At 45.1% G+C, this 20,507-nt stretch overlaps 1 protein-coding gene across 2 annotated transcripts in view; it reads right to left on the bottom strand.

The window, feature by feature from the left end:
* Positions 1-225: 225 nt before the first annotated feature.
* The window catches only part of LOC147462650 (uncharacterized), a 33,966-nt gene continuing 13,684 nt past the window's right edge, over positions 226-20,507 (bottom strand). The window contains exons 2-4 of one of the 2 annotated variants that reach the window (XM_086484778.1): positions 2,724-3,033; positions 1,493-1,706; positions 226-1,374 (exon numbers count right to left, since the gene is read on the bottom strand). In XM_086484778.1, the coding sequence (XP_086340904.1) occupies positions 935-1,374; positions 1,493-1,706; positions 2,724-3,033 (964 nt within the window). In that variant the 3' untranslated portion in view covers positions 226-934. The remainder of the gene's footprint in view (positions 1,375-1,492; positions 1,707-2,723; positions 3,034-20,507) is intronic. The other variant, XM_086484786.1, reaches the window with a different exon arrangement.

The following is a 20,507-nucleotide window of genomic DNA, read 5'->3' as shown; positions in this document are numbered from 1 at the left end:
CAATCAACTGCTATTGTAGCATAAAACCACTTGAATATAATTGAACTAACCTTCCTCGAGATTCTACTAATCTGATTTTAAATCAAAATAAACTTCATTAGAACTGCTTTCTTGAAAGTACTGTCTTTTGCTTTTCCTCACTTGTGACTCCATACATTGCCACAGCCCAGCAGCACTTGTGATAGCCTTAGAATTAGGCACAACAGAAAACGCGAAAAATTGTGATTACGAATAAGAGTATCGGGGAATCAAACTGCGTTATTAAATTTGCCTTCGAGCGAATGTCCAACAAATGCCTCTAGTCTCCTAAATTTTGAGCAAAGCTTTCTTGGCATTCGAGAGTATGTCTCTTACTATGGTGGGGTGCTTCGCTTGCTAAATTCAACAAATGTCCAACAAGTGCCTCTTATCTGCATTAGTAGGAGATTCCTCGTACTTCCATGAGCCCATAAAATTACAAACTGGCATCATGATGGTCCATGTTTACAATGTGAAATGTATGTTACTAAACACTTTGATGAATTTTGTGTAGTTGGGAGTGGCCTAAAACTGCTGAAGAATGTATGTTTTCAGGGATATGAACTCCCTTAAGAATAAGGGCTCTGGAGGGTACAAAATATATGCCGTGTATGAATATACTGGATACAAGAAAAGACACGCCTTGTTCAAGCGACAGCCAATGCCATCACCTCAAACTTGTTCAACAGACTTGCAAAACCTGAGGCGGCCACAAATCTGTGGAGTGTGTAAGTTCCACTAGCACCAAACAGCACTACATGGGCCTTGCGATGACCAAAACTATGGTCCAATGTGCAGTAAAGGTCCACCATATCTCACTTGTTCCAGGGTGGATACGCTGGCTATACAAAAACCATCAAACTCCTCTTTGATCACAAGCTTTCAGAACTTAGAACCTCGGTTGCGACTCATCCCCTCACAGGGTCTTCCAACCACCGAGGATACGAATCAAGGGCCACACAACCTTTCTAATAACAAGCAGCATGAATGCCCCAAACCCACCTATCTGAGCCAATGCTCCAAAGAACTTGGAGCCAAGAGAGATTCCCTTCACCACATCACAATAAATAGGACTGCATTCGGCAACATATTTTGTCCAATTCACTTGCATGCCGAGGGAGATTTTGGAGTTGATTACTTCGATTATTCGTAAGTGTGAGCGTGAGCTTGCTATTGTCTCGTTTGCCGCATTCCAAAATTCAAGGTCTGAAGCATGCGGGTTGGAGCTGTAGAGTTCTAACATTGCTATGAATGCCTCATATATATTCCTGAGCCACTCAAAAGGCTCTGTAGCATTCCAGCTTGTTTCGTTAGACATCAGAAATACGCACTCATTCAATGCCGCCTGCAAGTTTGCTGCAGAAAAATGTGGAAAAACTGTTGAAAAAGCTGCAGGCTTGTAGGTGAAAAGGTAACACTCAATGTTCAGACTTCAGCAAAACAAAAGGATAAGTAGCATGTTGCACATACTTACCTCGCACATACCTTTGGACCGTTGCATTGAGCAAAACAGGGTCCATCAGTGAATTGGAGCTTAAAATGGTTCTTGTATCAGCTTTATTTACTGCAGAGCTGAGTAAGTTAGGGCAACCAGCTCTGGAAATCAGTGACGAGTTCAGGGGAAATTTCTTTACATCATTGCTACAAAAGTCAGAACCATTTGTCACCATGGCAGTTCTGATCGGGTCCTGCTACAGCACATAAAAGCAATTAGTTATTGGTGTGTTTTGCTAAGTTCCAGCATTAGAAGAAGGATGATCGACCAATCTACTTATGTAAAACTGCAAAAACATGGAGAACTCATCAATAATGCACTACCTCAAGCAGAAATAAGCACTTTCAGCTTCACTATTACTGTAAGGAAGCTTAGTTCACAAACCATGGATCACATGATTAGGCAGCCAACATGGCTGAACATGCCATGAAAGCTTTGTCACCGAGACTGTCACCTTCATTAATAATCTTAAGTTCTGTACTTCACAAACCATGAATAATATTCACCAAGGCAATTTTGAATAAGAATGTAGGATAAGATGATTACGCAGCCAACTAAGAATCGGACAGTCGAGTGTGTCATAGATGCTTTCTCATCCCTGAATGACAAATTCATGGGGAGGGAAGCTGTTCTGTGTGTGCTAAGAGGCTTGACAAGAAACTAGGTAGCACCAGTACCAGTATGTCTCTGAGTAGCAAACCATATTAACATGCAATGGTGTTGTAGACAAAGAACCGATGTTCTAGGCCTAAAACATCAACGGAAACACAGAATATTATAGCACAAGAAGAGCTTGTGGTTAGGTTGGCACTGTGCATGCTCCTTAGAGCTATCCATCGTCGTAAGAGAATCACAATTAGCAAGCCTATTATAGCACGAGAAGAGCTTGTGGTTAGGTTGGCACTGTGCATGCTCCTTAGAGCTATCCATCGTCGTAAGAGAATCACAATTAGCAAGCCTAGGTGGTTAGGTTGGCACTGTGCATGCTCCTTAGAGCTATCCATCGTCGTAAGAGAATCACAATTAGCAAGCCTAGGTGATTAGCGAATTTTTTACAGTTTTGGGCTAAACAACAAAAAAGGCATGGCTCTTCTTTCAGCAATGGCCATGATAAAAATGATCTATTGTGCACTTAACATTACTCGAGTCCTTTTTACAACTGGCTGAAAATAATGTTTGAAACAGGAATTAAGAAAAGAGTATGCAAGACCTGAGGAGGATTGTAGTAGATGGTGAAGAAGTCTACATAGGAGGTCCAGGTGAAGGCTGTGTTGGAGCAAGGGCATAGTGTAGAAGCAGTTTGTGACTTGTAGGTGGGGTCCACTCTTGCATCTTTGTTAGTAAGAAAAGGAGTGAAGTGCTCCAAAGCATAGTCCGCACCCCAATATCTCACTGTCTTGAATGTGGACTCCTCTGTGAACAAGAATATCAACACTGACAATATTGACAATAAACACACTGCCACTGTGAATAGAAGGCGCACAAGCACCCTCGACTTTGGTTGGTGGAATTCTTTGGGCCTGCTCTGGTTTAAAATACAAATAAGCAGATGATTAGCTATGAAACAAGACAACAATCAGTTTAATTTAAATGCACTGAAGCATGAATGCATCCAGAGACCTGCATTCCCATGACAGCAATGTTGACGTTCACTCTTATTGGCACACTATGCATGCACAACTACTGCTAATATTACCATACAGCAAAGCAATGCTTCAATGCAACTATTGAGAAACTTGTCCCCTAACCATCACAAGTTATGTGAGAGCGCAAGATGTAATCATTTTGGGAAAGAGGGAAACGAGATATTGTTTGTGTGCATGCTTGCATGCACGCATGTGCGTGTGTGTTGGTAGTTGGGCAATGGGACCCTCTGGAATGACTTTATTGGGTACGCTTATGTTGATGACACGTTGTTCATGCCCCGCAACAACCAGGATGATGTGCGAGAGATTATGGATACATTTGGTCTAGCAACAGGCCTTAAGGTTAATTTCCGGAAATCTAAACTCATGCTCCTTAGTGCATGTGATTGGCATCCTCTTTTGTGGCCCAACGAAAATCTTGATCCGCATGTGATTGTCAGACACTTGGGGTATCCTATTGGCTGGTAGGTAGCCAATACTCAACAGGTGGATTGGGTCATGCAACGCCTCAATGTCAAATTGCATTACTAGAAACTGTCTACATGGCCGTTACATGTTCGACTCCACATTGTCCAAAGCATCATGATGGCATATGTTCAATTTTACTTGCCGTTGTTGCATTGCCCTCTTTCTCGCCTCTCCTGGCTTATGTCTGATATTGTATCTCATTTGCGGCGCAATAGTTCTCACAAGAAAGGCCTCCGTTTGTTATCAATGGAGAAACTTTGCACTCCGAAGCGTTTTGGGGGGATGAATATTTTGTACCTTTGCCGCCATGCTTTAGCGAGGAAGGCCATGTTATTGCCTACTCTTGCACAACAGTCTCAGCCATGGACAACTATGATTGCTACACTCTGTGAGAATGCTACCACCTCTACTTTTGGTCACTGGCAGACTTCCCTCTGGGAGATAGTGTTTGGCAAGATGGTCGGTCAGATTCCTGTTTGCTAGGTCACCTCTAGATTGCTCTCTGCTTGGAAAACCGTTACGGATCATCTTTCTTGACATGGCAGACAACAAACGGATGGGAATTCCTTGCGCTTGGAAAGCATTCACTGGAGTAGGGCATTCTCTCTTCCTCTTGCTAACCGCTCGCCTCGCCAAGCATACTTTCTTTCTTGCCGAGGCATACGCACAGTGGATGATGTGGCGGATTCAGCTGGCAATATGCTTTCTTTTTCTCATGTAGCTACACGCTATGGGTTTGGCATGCATTATCGTCAAATTTGGAGTGCGCTTGAGTATATGATGGCTGTTTTCCTCCCCATTCCGCCACTAGCCAGTGGATGCGTATGCCAGATTGGACTTTACATGACACTCCTCTTGATGCCATTTCTGCCCGCAACATTTATGTTTCTCTTTTGTATGATTTTTTGCTGGCTGATCATTGTAATGGGCTTTGGTCTTTGCATGAATCTGATCTATGGTGGACAAAGGCTTTTACTGCAATTTGAAAGTGCCACTTGCCTCTTAAGGAGCGTCTATTTCTTTGGCATTATTTGTTGGGAGTTCTCCCTATTGGAACTCTCCTTGCACCGCATCGCATCCGCTCTTCTCGTTGTGTCAAATGTTTTGCCGATGATGAGACTGCCAAACATCTGCTTTGGGATTGCCGCTTCACCGCCTCCGATTTCCCTCCACAAACGTTTCTAGGTTTGCCATCTTCCCAACCTCCCTTCAACAATTTGCGATCTTCTTCACATGGATCAAATTTTGGTCACTGCGGCCTTTGTGGCACCAACGCAATTTCCGCATGTTCCATCAGGAGGAGGCGGATCCTTTTACTTCGCTCAAGATTTCGCTTAGGCAATCCTTACATTTCGCCTTTGAAGTTGGGGAGATAATCCTTGGATATCTTACAACTCTTCTATGTTTGCTTTTAGAGCTTTGTATCTGATCTTTCTGGTGGGTGTTCCTCATTTTGAGGTTTCCCACTTGTAAACAGATTTACAACAATAGTGTGTTGGTGGTGGGCGGAGCGGGGGGGGGGATGATGAGAGAGAAGGAAAAAACCTGACATCATAGAGACAATCCTAAGAGATCTCGAGAACCACAAAGAAAACACCGTATAGCCCTCTGAAGGAGGCTACAAAGAGGGTAACCACCGACAAGCTTCCTTGAAGTCAATGCCCCCAAGTCATAAACCCTTTGCACGAAGGGGAAGGGATCACTGTCTCTTTATGATTTTAGGTCCTGAAGTGCATCACAGGCCATAGATCTTGTCAATCCAAGGTTACTTTAGCCTCGAGATGTGCAAATAGATCAAAAGCAAACCTGGACCCTCTATCCACTAGCAGATTGCCTTTGGCTCGCTCATAGCGCGAACATTAATAAATGTTGCACAAGCATAAGAGAAGCCAAAAAGCCTGAAAGAGGACATTCGATCTACTTTAGTCTCTCTAACTTCCACAGCAAACAAGAGAGAACAAAACTAAGAGTTTCATCATAGATCTGGAGAGATTTAGACTGAATATGACATAATTGGGATCCAAGAGGTACAATTCAGAAAATGAACTCATGATCAAGCAAAGAAGCACCCTCAATTGGTTGTAAAGGCCCTCTCCTCATTATGTATAAATTCACATCACTAACCAACACCACTGACTCTGGGTGTGAACACACCCCATGTACTTTACAAACCTTACATAATATACACTTTAGTCTTTTTAGTGTACTTCGAATAAGTACACCAACACTCTCTCTCTCTCTCTCTCTCTCTCTCTCTCTCTCTCTCTCTCTCTCTCTCTCTCTCAGGAGCCCCGCACGAAGGGGTGGCTTTTCGACACCTTAGTCACCCCGGCCTTGATGTACTCGGCGGCGGTATGGGCACCAGGATTGACAGCTGACCAGTGGACACAGCTTGAGAGACCACAGGTATGTATGATCTCACGCTTGCTCCGCAGCAAGAAGACAGTGCCACATGACATTATTAGAGCCGAGCTCGCCACACCACCTATGGTTGTAGAGGCACTATTCCAGACAGTTTGCTTCATCCAGAGGATGAGAGAGCTACCTCCTGACAGACTTACCCGTAGAGCATTTGAGGCAGCTATACAGCTATCAAAGAATGGGCATGAGAGAGCATGGTACTCACAGGTCAGAGCATGGTTTGAGGGACACGGTCTTGACATGGAGAGCCTACCACCATTCCAGTACGACCCCCATTCACCATATGTTCACCTCTCTCGCAGTGAGAGGAACTTGGTATTGAGACAGGATCTGTGGCAGCTATACACTAGGAGAGTCTGGGAGGCACCTGGCTTGGGGACGAGGATGTCAGATTACAGAGACTAGTTTCTCACCATATTGTCTGGGGGGTTCATACAGAGACCACGCTACATGGACACATATATGCCACATAGCTCACGGGTGGCAATTGGTCAGCTGAGAGTGGCTTCACACAGGTTAGAGATTGAGATCGGGAGACATACTGGTGTTCCCAGGGAGGAGCGAATCTGCAGAGCCTACACAGAGGAGGTGGAGAGTGAGGAGCACTTTGTATGTAGATGCAGAGCATACACTAAGATCAGAGGCAGGTATGAGGCCTTATTCAGAGGACAGCCCACTCTCCGAGAGATCATGGAATCTCGAGATCAGAGACAGCTCGGACGTTTCTTACTAGAGATACAGAGCCATCGGGACACACTACTACAGCCACACACAGCTACACAGACAGAGGGGAGACAGTCGCAGCTCACAGACTTCTTTCAGAGGATTTCCGCCCCTCCCTCACCAGACACTCAGAGGGGAGTGACACTCCCACAGGCGGAGGTGAACCGAGCTAGACGACGACCACGAGTCACAGGCTACAGGGGCGCGAGCTCCCACCACCGACAGATCGAGGAGATCCGAGCCCGGGAGCGCCGTGCCACTGAGGAGCGAGTGGCTCAGATGAGGGCCGACCCGACAGCCTTCATCCGGGTAGCCTTGGCACCAGACCCGCCCATGTACCACATCTTACATCCCCCCATTAGTACAGGATGGAGCTAGATAGCTTGATGCACTCTCATGATTGTACTACCTTGAGCATATAGACATGCATACACCCTTAGAGATAGAACTCCATCCCTCCTCAGATACTCCACTACCTACATTCAGTTCAGTTTTGTATCAGTTTTGTTTCATTTGTCTTTCCGATAGACGGATGACATACACACCATGTACACTTGATTTGTCTCATAGGCCGATTTCGGCCTGACATAGACGTTAAAAATCTTTCTTTCTTTCTTTCTTTCTCTCTCTCTCTCTCTCTCTCTCTCTCTCTCTCTCTCTCTCTCTCTCTCTCTCTCTCTCTCTCACCCATTACACACTACTAGCCAGCTCTGATACGGGTATGCCCTCACACTTTTACTTTCACTCAGCACGAGGTAGTCATTTTCTGCTGTGACAGAGCTACATCCACAGCCATATATTCATATGGTCAGTATCTGCGGAGCCAGAGCCATATATACCCATACCACCACACTGTACATCCCGGTTCTAGATTAGCTTTCATTTCAGCATTTTATTTTCAGTATTTTCTTTTCCCGACACCCGGACTACCACTAGATGTACATTGATTTGTCTCATACGCCGACTTCGGCCTTTAGAAGACGTAAATAAAGCTCTCTCTCTCTCTCTCTCTCTCTCTCTCTCTCTCTCTCTCTCTCTCTCTCTCTCTCTCTCTCTCTCTTTCTTTTTTCAGGTTCACACGCTTCCACACACAGAGGAGCCAGCAAAAAAGCAAATGCCACCCAAGCAAGTGCTCTTCGGACCAAATCAGCCCAAGCCCTCTCACGCAGCTCGAGTCAAACCTCAATTCATGCGGGAAATTTCAGCCTCAGCATTGTTCTTCCACAACAACAGAATTTGCGTCAAAATTTGTAGATTTTGTGCATAAAAGCTTCACAGATTTTGGGGCTTTTCATGTACAAGTGAATTTTCACTTGGCTCAGTCAATCTCATTGACATTTGTACCCATTCGAACCCGGAAGATTTAGGGATTTGCAAAATTTGCTAAAATTTTGCAGAAATTGCTCAAGTCGGGCAACTCTCATCGAGTTATTATATTGTTGAATATTCATGTTGCAATTGTTCTAGAGATCATTTACAGATCTACGACTGTTGCAAATGCATTTTTGGTGACATAGGACTGTTGCAAATGCATTCTTGGTGACATTGTTGAAGTGAGATTCATGCATCGGCGATTTGCGTTGAGAAATAAGGTTTTGACAGAGTGTCATTGTCCACCTTTTTCAGGACATCGTGGCATAGAAACCACCAGTGACAAGTGTGCAGCGGTTTTTCTTCGGGCTAATGATCAAAAATGATGTGGACGAGTTTGTTTGATATGCAGGCATAAGGCACCAGGTCTTTTGCAACCTTTATCGGTCCCTAGCCAACCATAAGAGAGTATAGCAATGGATTTCATTTTTTATTTCCTGAGACTTTGAGTGGGCATGATGACATTTGAACAGTCATTGTCAATAGATTTATTAAGCACGCTCATTTGCTTTCCGTCAAGAAGACAGTTAAGCCCAATGTAGCAGGGCTACAATGTCACTTTCACAGGACACACAGTTAGTATAGTTGGTCAGGTCTCGTTCACAGTGGACAGACTCTCTGGGCTGGCAGTGACACGTGGCACGGATACGGACGGTGGTCTAGTGGACATCGTGGCCAGGTCACCACCACCACTCAGTTTGGAGATAGACTTCGATGGCTGACATTTATGAGCCGTTGGTGGCTCTTTATGGTTGGACATATGAGTAGGAGCGCTTGGGTCATCATTATTATCTTCTTCATATATGGTCCAGCGTCGTCCTTTACAGCAATACCGAAAGGGGCGCCAGTCTTTGGGGCCAATATCTTTAGGCACGGAACTCCGTCGAGCCAGTATTGTGAACTGTTTTGAAGTGGTTATTTGGTGCTGCCGCGGTAGATTCTTGACTTGGAGTGTCCAAGTCTGTTGAGCACGGCCTATTTCTCTTCTACGGGAAATCCGATCCCAATTTTTTTCCCCGCGGCACCTATGGCTTCAGGCAAAGATCAGTCGACTCCCTCTGCATCCGGAGATGCGGGAAGGGATCACAATGAAGATTCCGGCAAGGAGTATGGCCCGCCTCGGCCTACTCAAGCAGAGCGTTGAGAGATGGAGCGTCGTCAATTGATTAGCAATGCATTAAAGATGATGCTCAATTTTGCGAAGGACCCAAAGTTTGCAAAATAGATGAGCGAGAGTTCTTTCCAGGAAGTGCATGCGCAGTGACAGAAAACCACAACACCACCCCCAAAACCCGTCCTCAAGAAACCTTCTGCTCACAAGAAATATACAGAGAAGGAATTAGAAGAGGTGGTTGATGCACGAATTGCTCAGCTTTTTGACGCACAGAACAAAGCTAAAAAGCACGACAAAAAAAAGAAGAAAGGCATTGACTTCCCGGGCTATTTGGGTCGTCAGACGACTCATGAAAAAGAAAAGAAACAGAAGAAGCGTGTTCGATTTGAAGGAGTACCTAGTTCTTCTTCTTCTTCTTCTGACAGTTCTTCTAGCTCATCTGACTCGAGCGAAGAAGACCGAAAAGGCAAAAAGAGAAGAAAGAAGCAACGCTTCGGAAAGGGCAAGAAAAAGACAAAGAAGTCTAAATCTCGCCCCATGAGTGACAATTCTACAGAGGACTCGTCTACAGACAATTCAGACTCTGATGAAAGCAACTTTTATGCAAAGAAGAAGAATTTTTACAAAGCCAACCAGTATGACTTTCTCAAAGACAAAAGCAAGAAAGTCCAAGAGTTTTAAGGAAGATGGATAGTCAATTAAATTTGACACGTTTTCGAGATATAGAGATGCTTCGAAGGATGTCTTTTGTACAGTAGTTTGATATCGCTTTCGCGGGAGGACGTTACTCAGAGCACTCTAAGATTCGAAGAGCTGCCTCTTACTTTAAGGGGAATGCTCGAACTTGGTGGTCTACGCTTCTATTAAGCAAGACTGCACCAGTTAAATGGTTGAAATTCAAGAGGCTTTTTATTTCTTCTTAATTGACTCGAGAGTATGAACGTGATATTCGAACTACTTGGAACCATCTTCGGATGACCAAGAAAGATACAGTGGACGCTTATTGCGAGATATTCTGGAGCTCTTTTCTACCCGCCTCTTCATTCAAGACGATCTCGTTCAAGGAACAAATTGAGCGGTTTACCTTGGGTCTACCTACAGAGATCCGGATCACTGCTTGGAACAGAAGTCAGCTTCTATTCAGGAGTTGATGAGTTATGCGAAACGGGGTTTTGCCATCCATTCTGGCAGTCTGACTTACCCCACCGATGAGATCATGATACAAAGAGCTCAACAGACTTCGACAAATGAAAGTACAAAGAGAACGAGCAACTCAGAAAAGAAAGATGCACGACCCAAGCTTACTCCTCAAGAGAGCTCGCTTCATCAGGGAGGGAAAGTGCTTTGGATGCAGGGAAACTGGACACATCTCTGCGAAGTGCCCTAAAAAGGCACAGAAAGGACAGAATGACAAGGACAACGAAAGGCCTGAGAGTTCGAGAGCAGCTGAGTAACGTGGCAAAAAAGGCAGATAACAAGCAGAATTGGTACCACATTGCGTGGCACTCGAAAAGGAATGAAAGTACAAACTTTGCCGCTTTTAGGGCAAAGGGAAAGATCAGGAAGCTCTTTTGAGGGAGCGAAGGCCAACTTCTTGAATTGGCGGGTCGATTTGGAATTACGCCCGACAGGCTGAGGCCACAGGCAGAGGTAGTTCAAGTGGCACCCAGAAGGGATGTTGCCATTACACCGAGCATTGGCAAACTTCGTTTGCAATGACAAGGGTCTTTAGGGCATGAGGAGTTTGACGTATTTGCCTTGGAAGATTGTGACGTTCTACTTGAAATCCCTTGGTACCACAACAACAACGCCGTGGTTGACTACCGGGCCAAGAAAGCGACTTTGACAAATGAAGGGCTTAGAGACTGTACTTGATGAACTTCAGTTTCTTTACTCACTTTTTGGGAGAGAATTGAATGATGGTTGAAGGTCAAATATGTTTTGACCTGAACAAAGAACGCCAAGATTTTTCTCCACACTCATGCCGATTGCTTTTAGAGGGCCTGAGGATCATACCATTGATCTGATACCTAGAAGCACACCACCGAACCGGCCACCTTACCGTGTGAGCCGAGCCCATAACGAAGAGATTATGAATGGATACTTCGCATGGAGGTGATGAGCATGGCACTAGCAAAGAAGAATTTTCCCCACCAGGAGGTTTTTCTGACCCTCCCCCTTCCCAATCTACGCCAAGGATTGCACCAAATCCTATGGAGGCTTTGGTCAAGTCGATGATGGACATGATGTTACACCAAGAAGTACAACGCGTTACCTTGGAGCATGAGCGCCAAGAAAGACAGGAATCCATGGATTGGGAGCGCCAAGAAAGACGGGCATCCTTGGATCGCGAGCGTGAACAAGCGCGCTTGGCGGCCGAGGAACGAAAAGAAAGAAAAGCAGAAAGAAAGGCAGCTATTGAGCGTGAGCGTGAGCAAACACGCTTGGCGGCCGAAGAAAGAAAGGAGGCGGCCGAAGAGAGACGAGTGGCCTTGGAGTCAGAGCGTGAGGCGCAGAGAGACTAACGCATGCAAGAGTTTGTTCGACAGGTACTCACCTTGAAGTCCGAGCCGGTCAAAGAAGTTGGTAGTTCATCAAGTAGCACAAGTAGAGATTTGGACTCCAACAACCCCGTCACAAAGAAGCTGACATTCAGTAAGTATGACGGTAAGATGGATGCTACCATTATTCATTCTTGGTTGCATCAATTTAATGCTTACTTTGTAACAACTAAGAAGACAGAAGATAGCAAGGTTTTGACGGCAGCTATGTACCTTGCCGGTGATGCCATTAATTGGTACCACGCATGGCAAGAGGCACAGTTGACCGCGCACCTAGAGGAAGCCGAGGAAGACGTGCCCCTTTCTTTCAATTGGGCCGACTTCCAAGACAAGCTTAAGGCGCGGTTTATGCCACCACAGTACCTAGCACAGTTGAAAGAAGATTGACGCAACCTCAAGCAGAATGGTATGCCAATCATATCCTTTTCTAACCATGTTTTGCAGCTCGGCACCCAATTACGCAAATCGGATGATGAGCGCAAAGAGGCTTTCCTTTTTGGGTTGGACGAATATATCAAGTTTGATGTAGAAGTCTTCGACCCCGCGGATCTCAACAAGGCGGTAGCAATTGCTCTCTCCCAAGAGAAGAAGCACAACAAGGGAAAGCCTAAGAAAACCAAGACTTCTCCAAGTACCACTCAAACTTCTCAAAACCCTCAGAACGGTAAGAACGGTAACTCTTCTAACCAATCGTCCTCTGTGCTCTCAAAAAATAACTCTCCAAATAAACCTAAGGGTAAAGCTAACACAATTGCTAAACCTAAGCTCACTCCAGATGAAAAGGCAGAAAAAGGAATGTTAGGAGGATACATCACGTCGGAAGAACAAAGCATTTATTCTAATGAAGGTCGATGTTATCATTGTCACACCAAGGGTCACATAAAAAGAACATGTCCTAAGCTCGACTCTAATGAATCTAAAGAACCCACAAAACCCACATCCTCTGTCAATGCAATAAATGAGAACACGAGTGTGACCCAAGTTTCTCATGATCATCCCATTGATGAGTCTCTCATTAAGTGTTATGGTCATGTAAAGGGTTAGCGTTTTGTCATATTGTTTGACCCAGGTAATATGCATGATGTGATTAGTGACTCTTATCGAAAGAGTCTGCTTGGAGGTTAGCAAGACATCTCCTTTCGAGGTGTCGGGCTTCGCCCCCCGTATGGAGACTCTCATCACGCAAGAGTGCGTTGATGTTTTGTTCAGTGTTTAACAATTGTCCTTCCGTAGGAAATTTGTAGTATCTCCTCTTTCAGGATGTGATATGCTTTTAGGCATTCGATGGTTTCCTGAGCATAACCCTCTCATTGATTGGGCAGCTAATACATTCACTTTCAATGCTAAAAGTGACTTTTCCCTTGTCATTTGTGGGGAGCAAGTTGTTCATTCTTCATCTCTCATTTCTAATGTGCAGGTGAAGATTGAAAAGAATCAAGAGAAGGAGACTCTCTCAGTCTTTTCTTCCTCAAAGCATGACACACAGGAATTGCAAGATCAAGATGTGATTATTCACAAGCATGATGAATCATATGATCAAGATATGATTATTCACGAGCATGATGAATTGCAGGATAATGATAAGCATGATGATTTGCATGATCCAGATGTGATTGTTCACAAGGATGATAGTTTAGTTGATGCTTTTTCTAAATTCGATCAATCACGAAGAACTAATCTTGGCTCTCAAGTCGAGGTTGAAAGAACCCCCAAAGGAAGTATCTTGTGTTCGAATGATTAGTCAGTACGCATTGTTCGAGTGTCTAATTCGTGATGGTTTCATGTATTTTAGTCACTGTCCTTGTGTGATCCCTTTTCACATGCATGCCATATTGTACGATGAACACGATTCACTCATGAATGAGCACGAATGTATACGGATTATTCATGAAAAGATGAAATGTTTGCATTCAAGGAATTCACATTCCATCTCTCTTCCTTGGCATGACACAATCTCCGAAAGAGCACAAGAAGGATTGAGCATCAAGCATCGGCATTTCCATTGTGATTTGCCACAGTTGATAAATTTAGATCAGAAAGACAAGTTTCGATTCCATTGTTTGCGTGTGTTTGATGAACGGTTTGGCACTCCATCTATGTGTTCATCTACATTGCATGCACAGTCTTTAAAGAAGACTAGAATTTGTCCCGTCACCTTACATGGAATGGGTGTGTTCATGTTTTTGTGTTGGAAGTGGTTTCAGGAATTTTCATCCTCGGAGATTCTTGAAGAGGTGGACGCATGACTATAGACGAAGTTGAACCATTGAAGAAGCCACACATGACTTTGTAAGTAAACCTCCATTTTGAACAGCCATTGATCCAATACGCGCTTGTCGCAGCGACCTTTATACAGTTCCGACAGTTTAACATCAAGCTTCTCTTTTTGTGCAGCATTAAAAATTTTATAAAGTAACTGAAGTTCGCGATTGTCTACCTCATCAGTTGGATCGGGTCCGTTTGGTTCATGGTTACGCCTCAAAGGGAATAACGAACATGTGCAGGTTCTGGGTCTAGATTAGGTTCTGGGTCGAGTGCTACGGAGAGCAAAAAGTCATTATGGAATAAGTTTGCACTCTGGAGTTTGGGGAATCGGGAATAATTATAACGTCCGGCTTTGAGTAGGAGAATCCGGAATCACAATCATTACATGTGGAGTGAAATTGTCAGGCAAGATTTTGTGTAGAAATTTTTTATTTTATTTTTCTGACAAGCTATACAACTGCTCTCGTCAACAAAGGATAATGCGCACAGAGTGTGCACACCAAGTCATCACTGGGAGGAGGAGCCGGAGGAGAACCTTCAAATAAAATAGTGCATCGCTGGCTTTTTTTGGCACTTTTGTAATAAGTTTAATTGAAGGGGTACTATCACATGGGGGTTAAAAGTTGTTCACATTGGCTTTAAATTTGGGGTTAATTTGGGGGAAGGCGGGCCAAGGTTTGTAGGCACTTTAATAATTTATATGTAAGTGGGCTACCATCAGCGTTTTAAAAAAAAACACTCCAACGTACAAAGTTTCCAGCGCAAAAATTTCAGCCAGTGTTATATAAAACTGCTACCACTTAGAAGAGAGAGCGCTTGGGAGAGAGAACGCTTGGGAGAGATGAACGCCTTGCCGGTGCGAGTGCAGAAGAAAGGGTTGGCTGCCTGCATGGTACCCTTTCACGTGAAGGGATGCAAGATTGAACTCGAAGAGGCACATCCCCTTCATTAAGTGTCACCCGCCTCACTGGTACGCCCACACATAGTTGTGTCGCTGTTCTTTTTATTTATATAATTGGAAAAAAAAAACACGTTACCTCATGCTTGGTTGGATGTAAGTACCACCGTTCTTTTGCTTCCACACAACTCCGGGAATGGGATAGAGTGTGGCAGCGAGGGTGAGAGGCTCACAACCTTCGAGTCTCGGGAAAAAAGTTCGCTCTGATACCATTATGAGGATTAGTGGTGCTAATCCTATAATTAAGACTTAAAACTTCATACTTAAGATTACATTGGGACTCAAGAGACTGAATGTGTATTTGATTGATTGAATGAATGCTTCACAATAGGCTCCTTATATAGGAGACGAAGAGGCACAAATGAAAAGACACGTCTCATGGTGAAGAGAAGCGACTTTCGACGTAAAGACATCCTTTTGGCGAATAGTTGCAACCATTGGACAAAGAGTCGCAACCGTAGAGTGAAGGGGTGTGACCAGTTGTTGAAGGAGCGTGGCTTTTGGTGGAGGCACGTCTCTTGAGCGAAGGGTCGTGACCATCCAAGCGTAGGGGTTCTCCTTAGCAAGCACTTTGCGTATCTGCAACTAGGAGTAGATGTAATACGACAACATAGTCACAATCGTGACAAAATAGGAATCTCCGAAGATGAATTTGATTTATAAAATTCATGTGTTTGGAAGGTCTGCTTATTTGTGAAGGGAAGACACGTGAAATCGAGAATGAGATCATGGCGAATTTGCATATGAATGCAATCGGGAGCAACGACAGCTCCAGAATGAACCTGACCACGATTCGAGATAAGAATCATGAATTTTGAATGATGATGATGATTGATGATGAATAATATGACCGGATAATGTGGTGAGCGCATCAAGAAATCCTGAGGGATGATGGCTACAAGCGATAAGATGACTAGATTGAATGATTGAAACACTCTGTTTAGTATGAACTCGGTGTGTGATTGATGAACTCGAATTCCCGGAGTTAAACCTGAGTTTTGAATACTCACTCACGTGATTGTGTTTGAGTGCAGGATTAAAAGGCAAAATGATTGAAAGACGAAATGACTACTGTGAGGATTAGTGGTGCTAATCCTATAATTAAAACTTAAAGCTTCATACTCAAGATCAAACTGAGACTCGAGATTGAATGTGTGTTTGATTGATTGAATGAATGCTTGAAAACTGAGTACAATAGGCTCCTTATATAGGAGAAGAGACAAAAATGAAAAGACACGTCTCATGGTGAAGAGACGCGACTTTAGACGTAAAGACACATCCTTTCGGCGAAGAGCTGCAACCATTGGACGAAGAGTTGCAACCGTAGACCAAAGGGGTGTGACCAGTCGTCGAAGGAGTGTGGCTTTTGGCGAAGAGGTATGTCTCTTGAGCGAAGGGTCGTGACCATCCAAGCATAGGGGTTCTCCTTGGCATGGCACTTTGAGTATCTGCAACTAGGAGTAGATGTAATACTGCAACATACACAATCGTGACAACTGTAGCATTTCGGTCTTGAGAAATCTATGGACATAATCGCAATAAGAATTAGTTAATCCAACTTTAGTGAGGTCCGGTGTGGATCTAGATGCGATTGCTAAATACGTTGCCAGGAATCATGGTCCTAGATCCGGATGGATTTTTATGTGATATGATTTGAATGTGATGTGAATGATCAATGACTGTCATCTTTGTGGAAGTGTTGGATTTGTGTCGTCTAGTGCGTCGGTACTTAGAGCCAGTGTCTACTGAATTGGTTTATGGCTTATGTCTGATTTTGCAGGCGTAATCGAGGGCGATTACAATTCTTTAAAGAGGGGGGTATGTCGCAAATTGATGACGTGGCAACATATACTGATGACGTGGCAGCGCACTACGGAGATTCCGCAAATTGCATTGACATGCTGACGTGGCAGCAGTACGGAATCCCGTGAAATGCGTTGATTGTGCCACATGGCAAGCTATACAGATTTCTGCGATTCAAGCTGGTAACTTTTAGGCCAGAAGCTTTTGAGTTAGAAGCTTTTTATGTACATGCTTTTGAGTTTGACGGCCAAGTGCCTTTAAATATGAACCCAAGGCCACTTTTTCCCTCAGTCTGCTAACGAGCAAGTGAGCAAAGAAGACCCTCGGTCTTTGTACTTTGCTCAAGCATCAATATAAAAATAGATACCGAAAGGGGCACCAAATTTTGGGGCCAATACCTCTGGGCACGGAACTACGTCGGTCGTGTCCACTCTGTTTTTAAAATTGTTATAATTTGTGAAGTATTTTAAGTGATTCTCTCGTGTGTTGTGCCCGATTTCCGTCTTGGGGTGCCCAAGTTTGTAACAGTGGGGGCATGAATCTATCCAGGATAGATCGTTTCTATGCTAGTGACCACTTTTGTGACATGCGATGATCAGTACACATTTTGGTAGGGACTACTTTTTTCGATCATGCACCGGAGATTCTTACTGTGTCAGATAGCCAGAGGAGTGGCCCTGCTACGCATCCTAGAGAGGATTATGTTGGATACAAAGCTCAGAGAACAGGTTGTGCTGCTGTGGACATAGAGCTTGGACATGCAGGGAAACCCCGCTTCTAGAGCGGCCAATGGCCTTGTGGAGCTTAGTCGCTTCTTCCAAAGGAGTCTGCAGCTCGTTTGGCTACGAGCAGGGAGGAGGAGAAGCGACTCCATTGAGGCACTGCCTCCCTGCAGAGGATGCAGGAGCGCCACCCAGGTAGCCCTTGGATGGAGGCATGCTTTCCCCACACATCAGGAGAAGTAATCACTAGGGGAGGAGAGTGCTCGTGAAAGAAACACAATGCATCTCCTGAGTCTCTACTCAAGAACAACTCGGATAAGTCTCGCTCCATCTGAGCTAGGAATGCTTGCTTCTTCCGTCCCACAAGGCGCCGGAAGGCTATCCGAGACTGTCTATGATTGAAGACCCCTAGGAGAAGATCCCTTTAAAGCTGCAATCTTGTCTCTCTACACTCCTCGTCATATCAACTATTCTGAGGCATGCTCCCAAAACGTCGTCTCGGATCAGGCTGAGTGTGTGGGTATGCATCTGCTATTGCATCATGCAATGTTTCAGTGATGGTGAGGCGATGGGCTGATCGGCTATAGTCGATGCCAAGGATGCTGATGATACGTGCAGAGGATGGCTGAAAACTGAAAAATGCTGGCTGCTCTGAGGGCTGAATCTGAAAATGCTGAAGTGACCGGCTGGATCGACAGTACGGCGAGGTTGGGCTGAAAACTGCTAATGCTAGGGTTGATATGGTGCTACGGGCTACTCAGGCTCTGGGCTGATGCTGAGAAAAACCGCCATGGATGTTGGATGAGGTGGTGAAAAACGCCATGTGGTACTTATGTTGTTGGGTACTTGTACTAGCACGGATAGAAGGGAGGCCAAAATCATAGCGAAAGAGGCTGAAGAAGCTTTACCAACTTGCGGATTATGATTGTGTAGATCAACAATCTACTTCCCAACCGATTCTTAATGCAGGATCTTTGGAAACGCTCGCTGCTACTGGATACCATTGCTCACCTCCCCCCTTCCCCATCTCGCGCTGCCCCTCATCCCCCCCCCCCCCCCCTTGCCAAGTGTGCTACTTTCTCTTCCTCTCCTTGGAGGACTACCTCCTCATTCAAACCATCCTCGTACGCCTTCTCAAGAACAGACACAGATGGAAGATTCTGCTGCGTCCCAAAGGGACTCAATTGAAGCCCCCTCGCCCAACACCACAGAACCCACCTTCTGACTTGCTCTTTCACCGATAGAGCAAGCGAGCTTAGAGGCAGAGGTGGAGTGCCTTCAGGCCACCTCTATTACCTGCAAGATAATCGGCACCCGAACTAGCGGAGGAGAGGTGTGTGACCTCCTCTAAGCCCTCTTTCTATCAAAGGTGATCGAGTTTGACACTTGCAAGATGGCGTCCAAGGTCATTGCAATGAGCCCCTTGGCCATCAGAGCAGTCAGAGCTCATTTTCGACAGCGACGCCTGGCTTCGATCTGGCTACTGATGTTCTTGTCGAGGAGGCAGACCTGCTCATTTCGGTCTACTTCCCTGACTTGAGAGAGTACCTCCTAAGACTTTCCAAGATACGTTCCGAGATTGGGACCGTGGTGGAGACATCACGCATGGCAACTTCCATTGCTGCCAAGGCAACAGGCGTACCTGCGATACGTGTTCTGATTCAAGACACCCACACCCTCCGAAAGGTAGTTCTATTGTCTCGGATGAGTGGTGATTGGCTTCGTAAGAGCGTGGAGTATTCAGTGCTTCATTTGTAGATAGATGGACCATCTTGTGAAGGTCTATCCACAAAGGAGGCCCGACCCTCGACACAGACACAGTCTACTAAGGCTGGCCAGGCTCAGCAGGCACAGATGCAGGAAGCACAAGCAAGTACCTCTTCCGAGACACGTGCCCAAGTAGAGAAGGGTTGGCAGTAGGTTCGTGGCCATCGTCATTAGGGACAGACGCACCAATTTGGCACCCTTGGTGGTCAGCCTGCAGCAAGGGCAAGCAGTAGTGGATTTGTGGCTTTCGGTGTTGTTACCTCAGCTACACCACACTAACAGCCCCTCCACCTATCTTGATGATGAGTTGATTGACCCTTGGCCTCTTGAATGCTCTATCCAGCAAGATTGCCCCCTCAGTGCCTTGTATATGCCATTGCCACTCACCCCTTGTTGTTGCATTTGGATTACTAAACTTCGCTTGATCGTCTTCACGGATTGAAATTACCCTTTGGGAATGACTTTATTGGGCAAGCTTATGCCAAAACTCGTTGTCCATGCCCCGCAACAACCAAGATGATGTGCAAGAGATTATGCAAGCATTGGCTATATTCGGTCTGGTAACATGCCTTAAGGTTAATTTCCGGATATCTAAATTCATGTCCCTTAGTGTATGTGACTGGCATCCTCTCTTGTGGCCCGACAAAATTATTGATCCGCATGTGTTTGTCTTGGGGTATCCTATTGGCTGGCAGGTAACCAATACTCAATAGGTGGATTGGGTCATGCAACGCCTCCATGTCAAATTGCATTACTGGAAACTATATACATGGCTGTTACATGTTCGACTCCGCATTGTCCAAAGCACCATGATGGCATATGTTCAATTTTACTTCCGTTGTTGCATTGGCCTCTTTCTCGACTCTCCTCGCTTATGTCTGACACTGTATCTCATTTGTGGCACACTAGTTCTCACAAGAACGGCCTCCGTTTATTATCAAAGGAGAAACTTTGCACTTCAAAGCGTTTTGGGGGGCTGAATATTTTGGACCTTTGCCGTCATGCTATAGCAAGGAAGGCCATGTTATTGCCTACTCTTGCACAGCCGTCTCAGCCATGGACAGTTATGATTGTTGCACTATGTTAGCATGCTACCAGAGCAGATACTAGCTGTTTTCCTCCCCATCCCGCCACGGCAGTGGATGCAGTATGCCGGATCGCTCCTCTTAATGCCA

This window comes from Adiantum capillus-veneris, chromosome 2 (genome assembly GCF_014529385.1).
Source record: "Adiantum capillus-veneris isolate H3 chromosome 2, ASM1452938v2, whole genome shotgun sequence".
Taxonomy (NCBI): domain Eukaryota; kingdom Viridiplantae; phylum Streptophyta; class Polypodiopsida; order Polypodiales; family Pteridaceae; genus Adiantum; species Adiantum capillus-veneris.
This window is presented reverse-complemented; position numbering and strand designations above follow the sequence as displayed.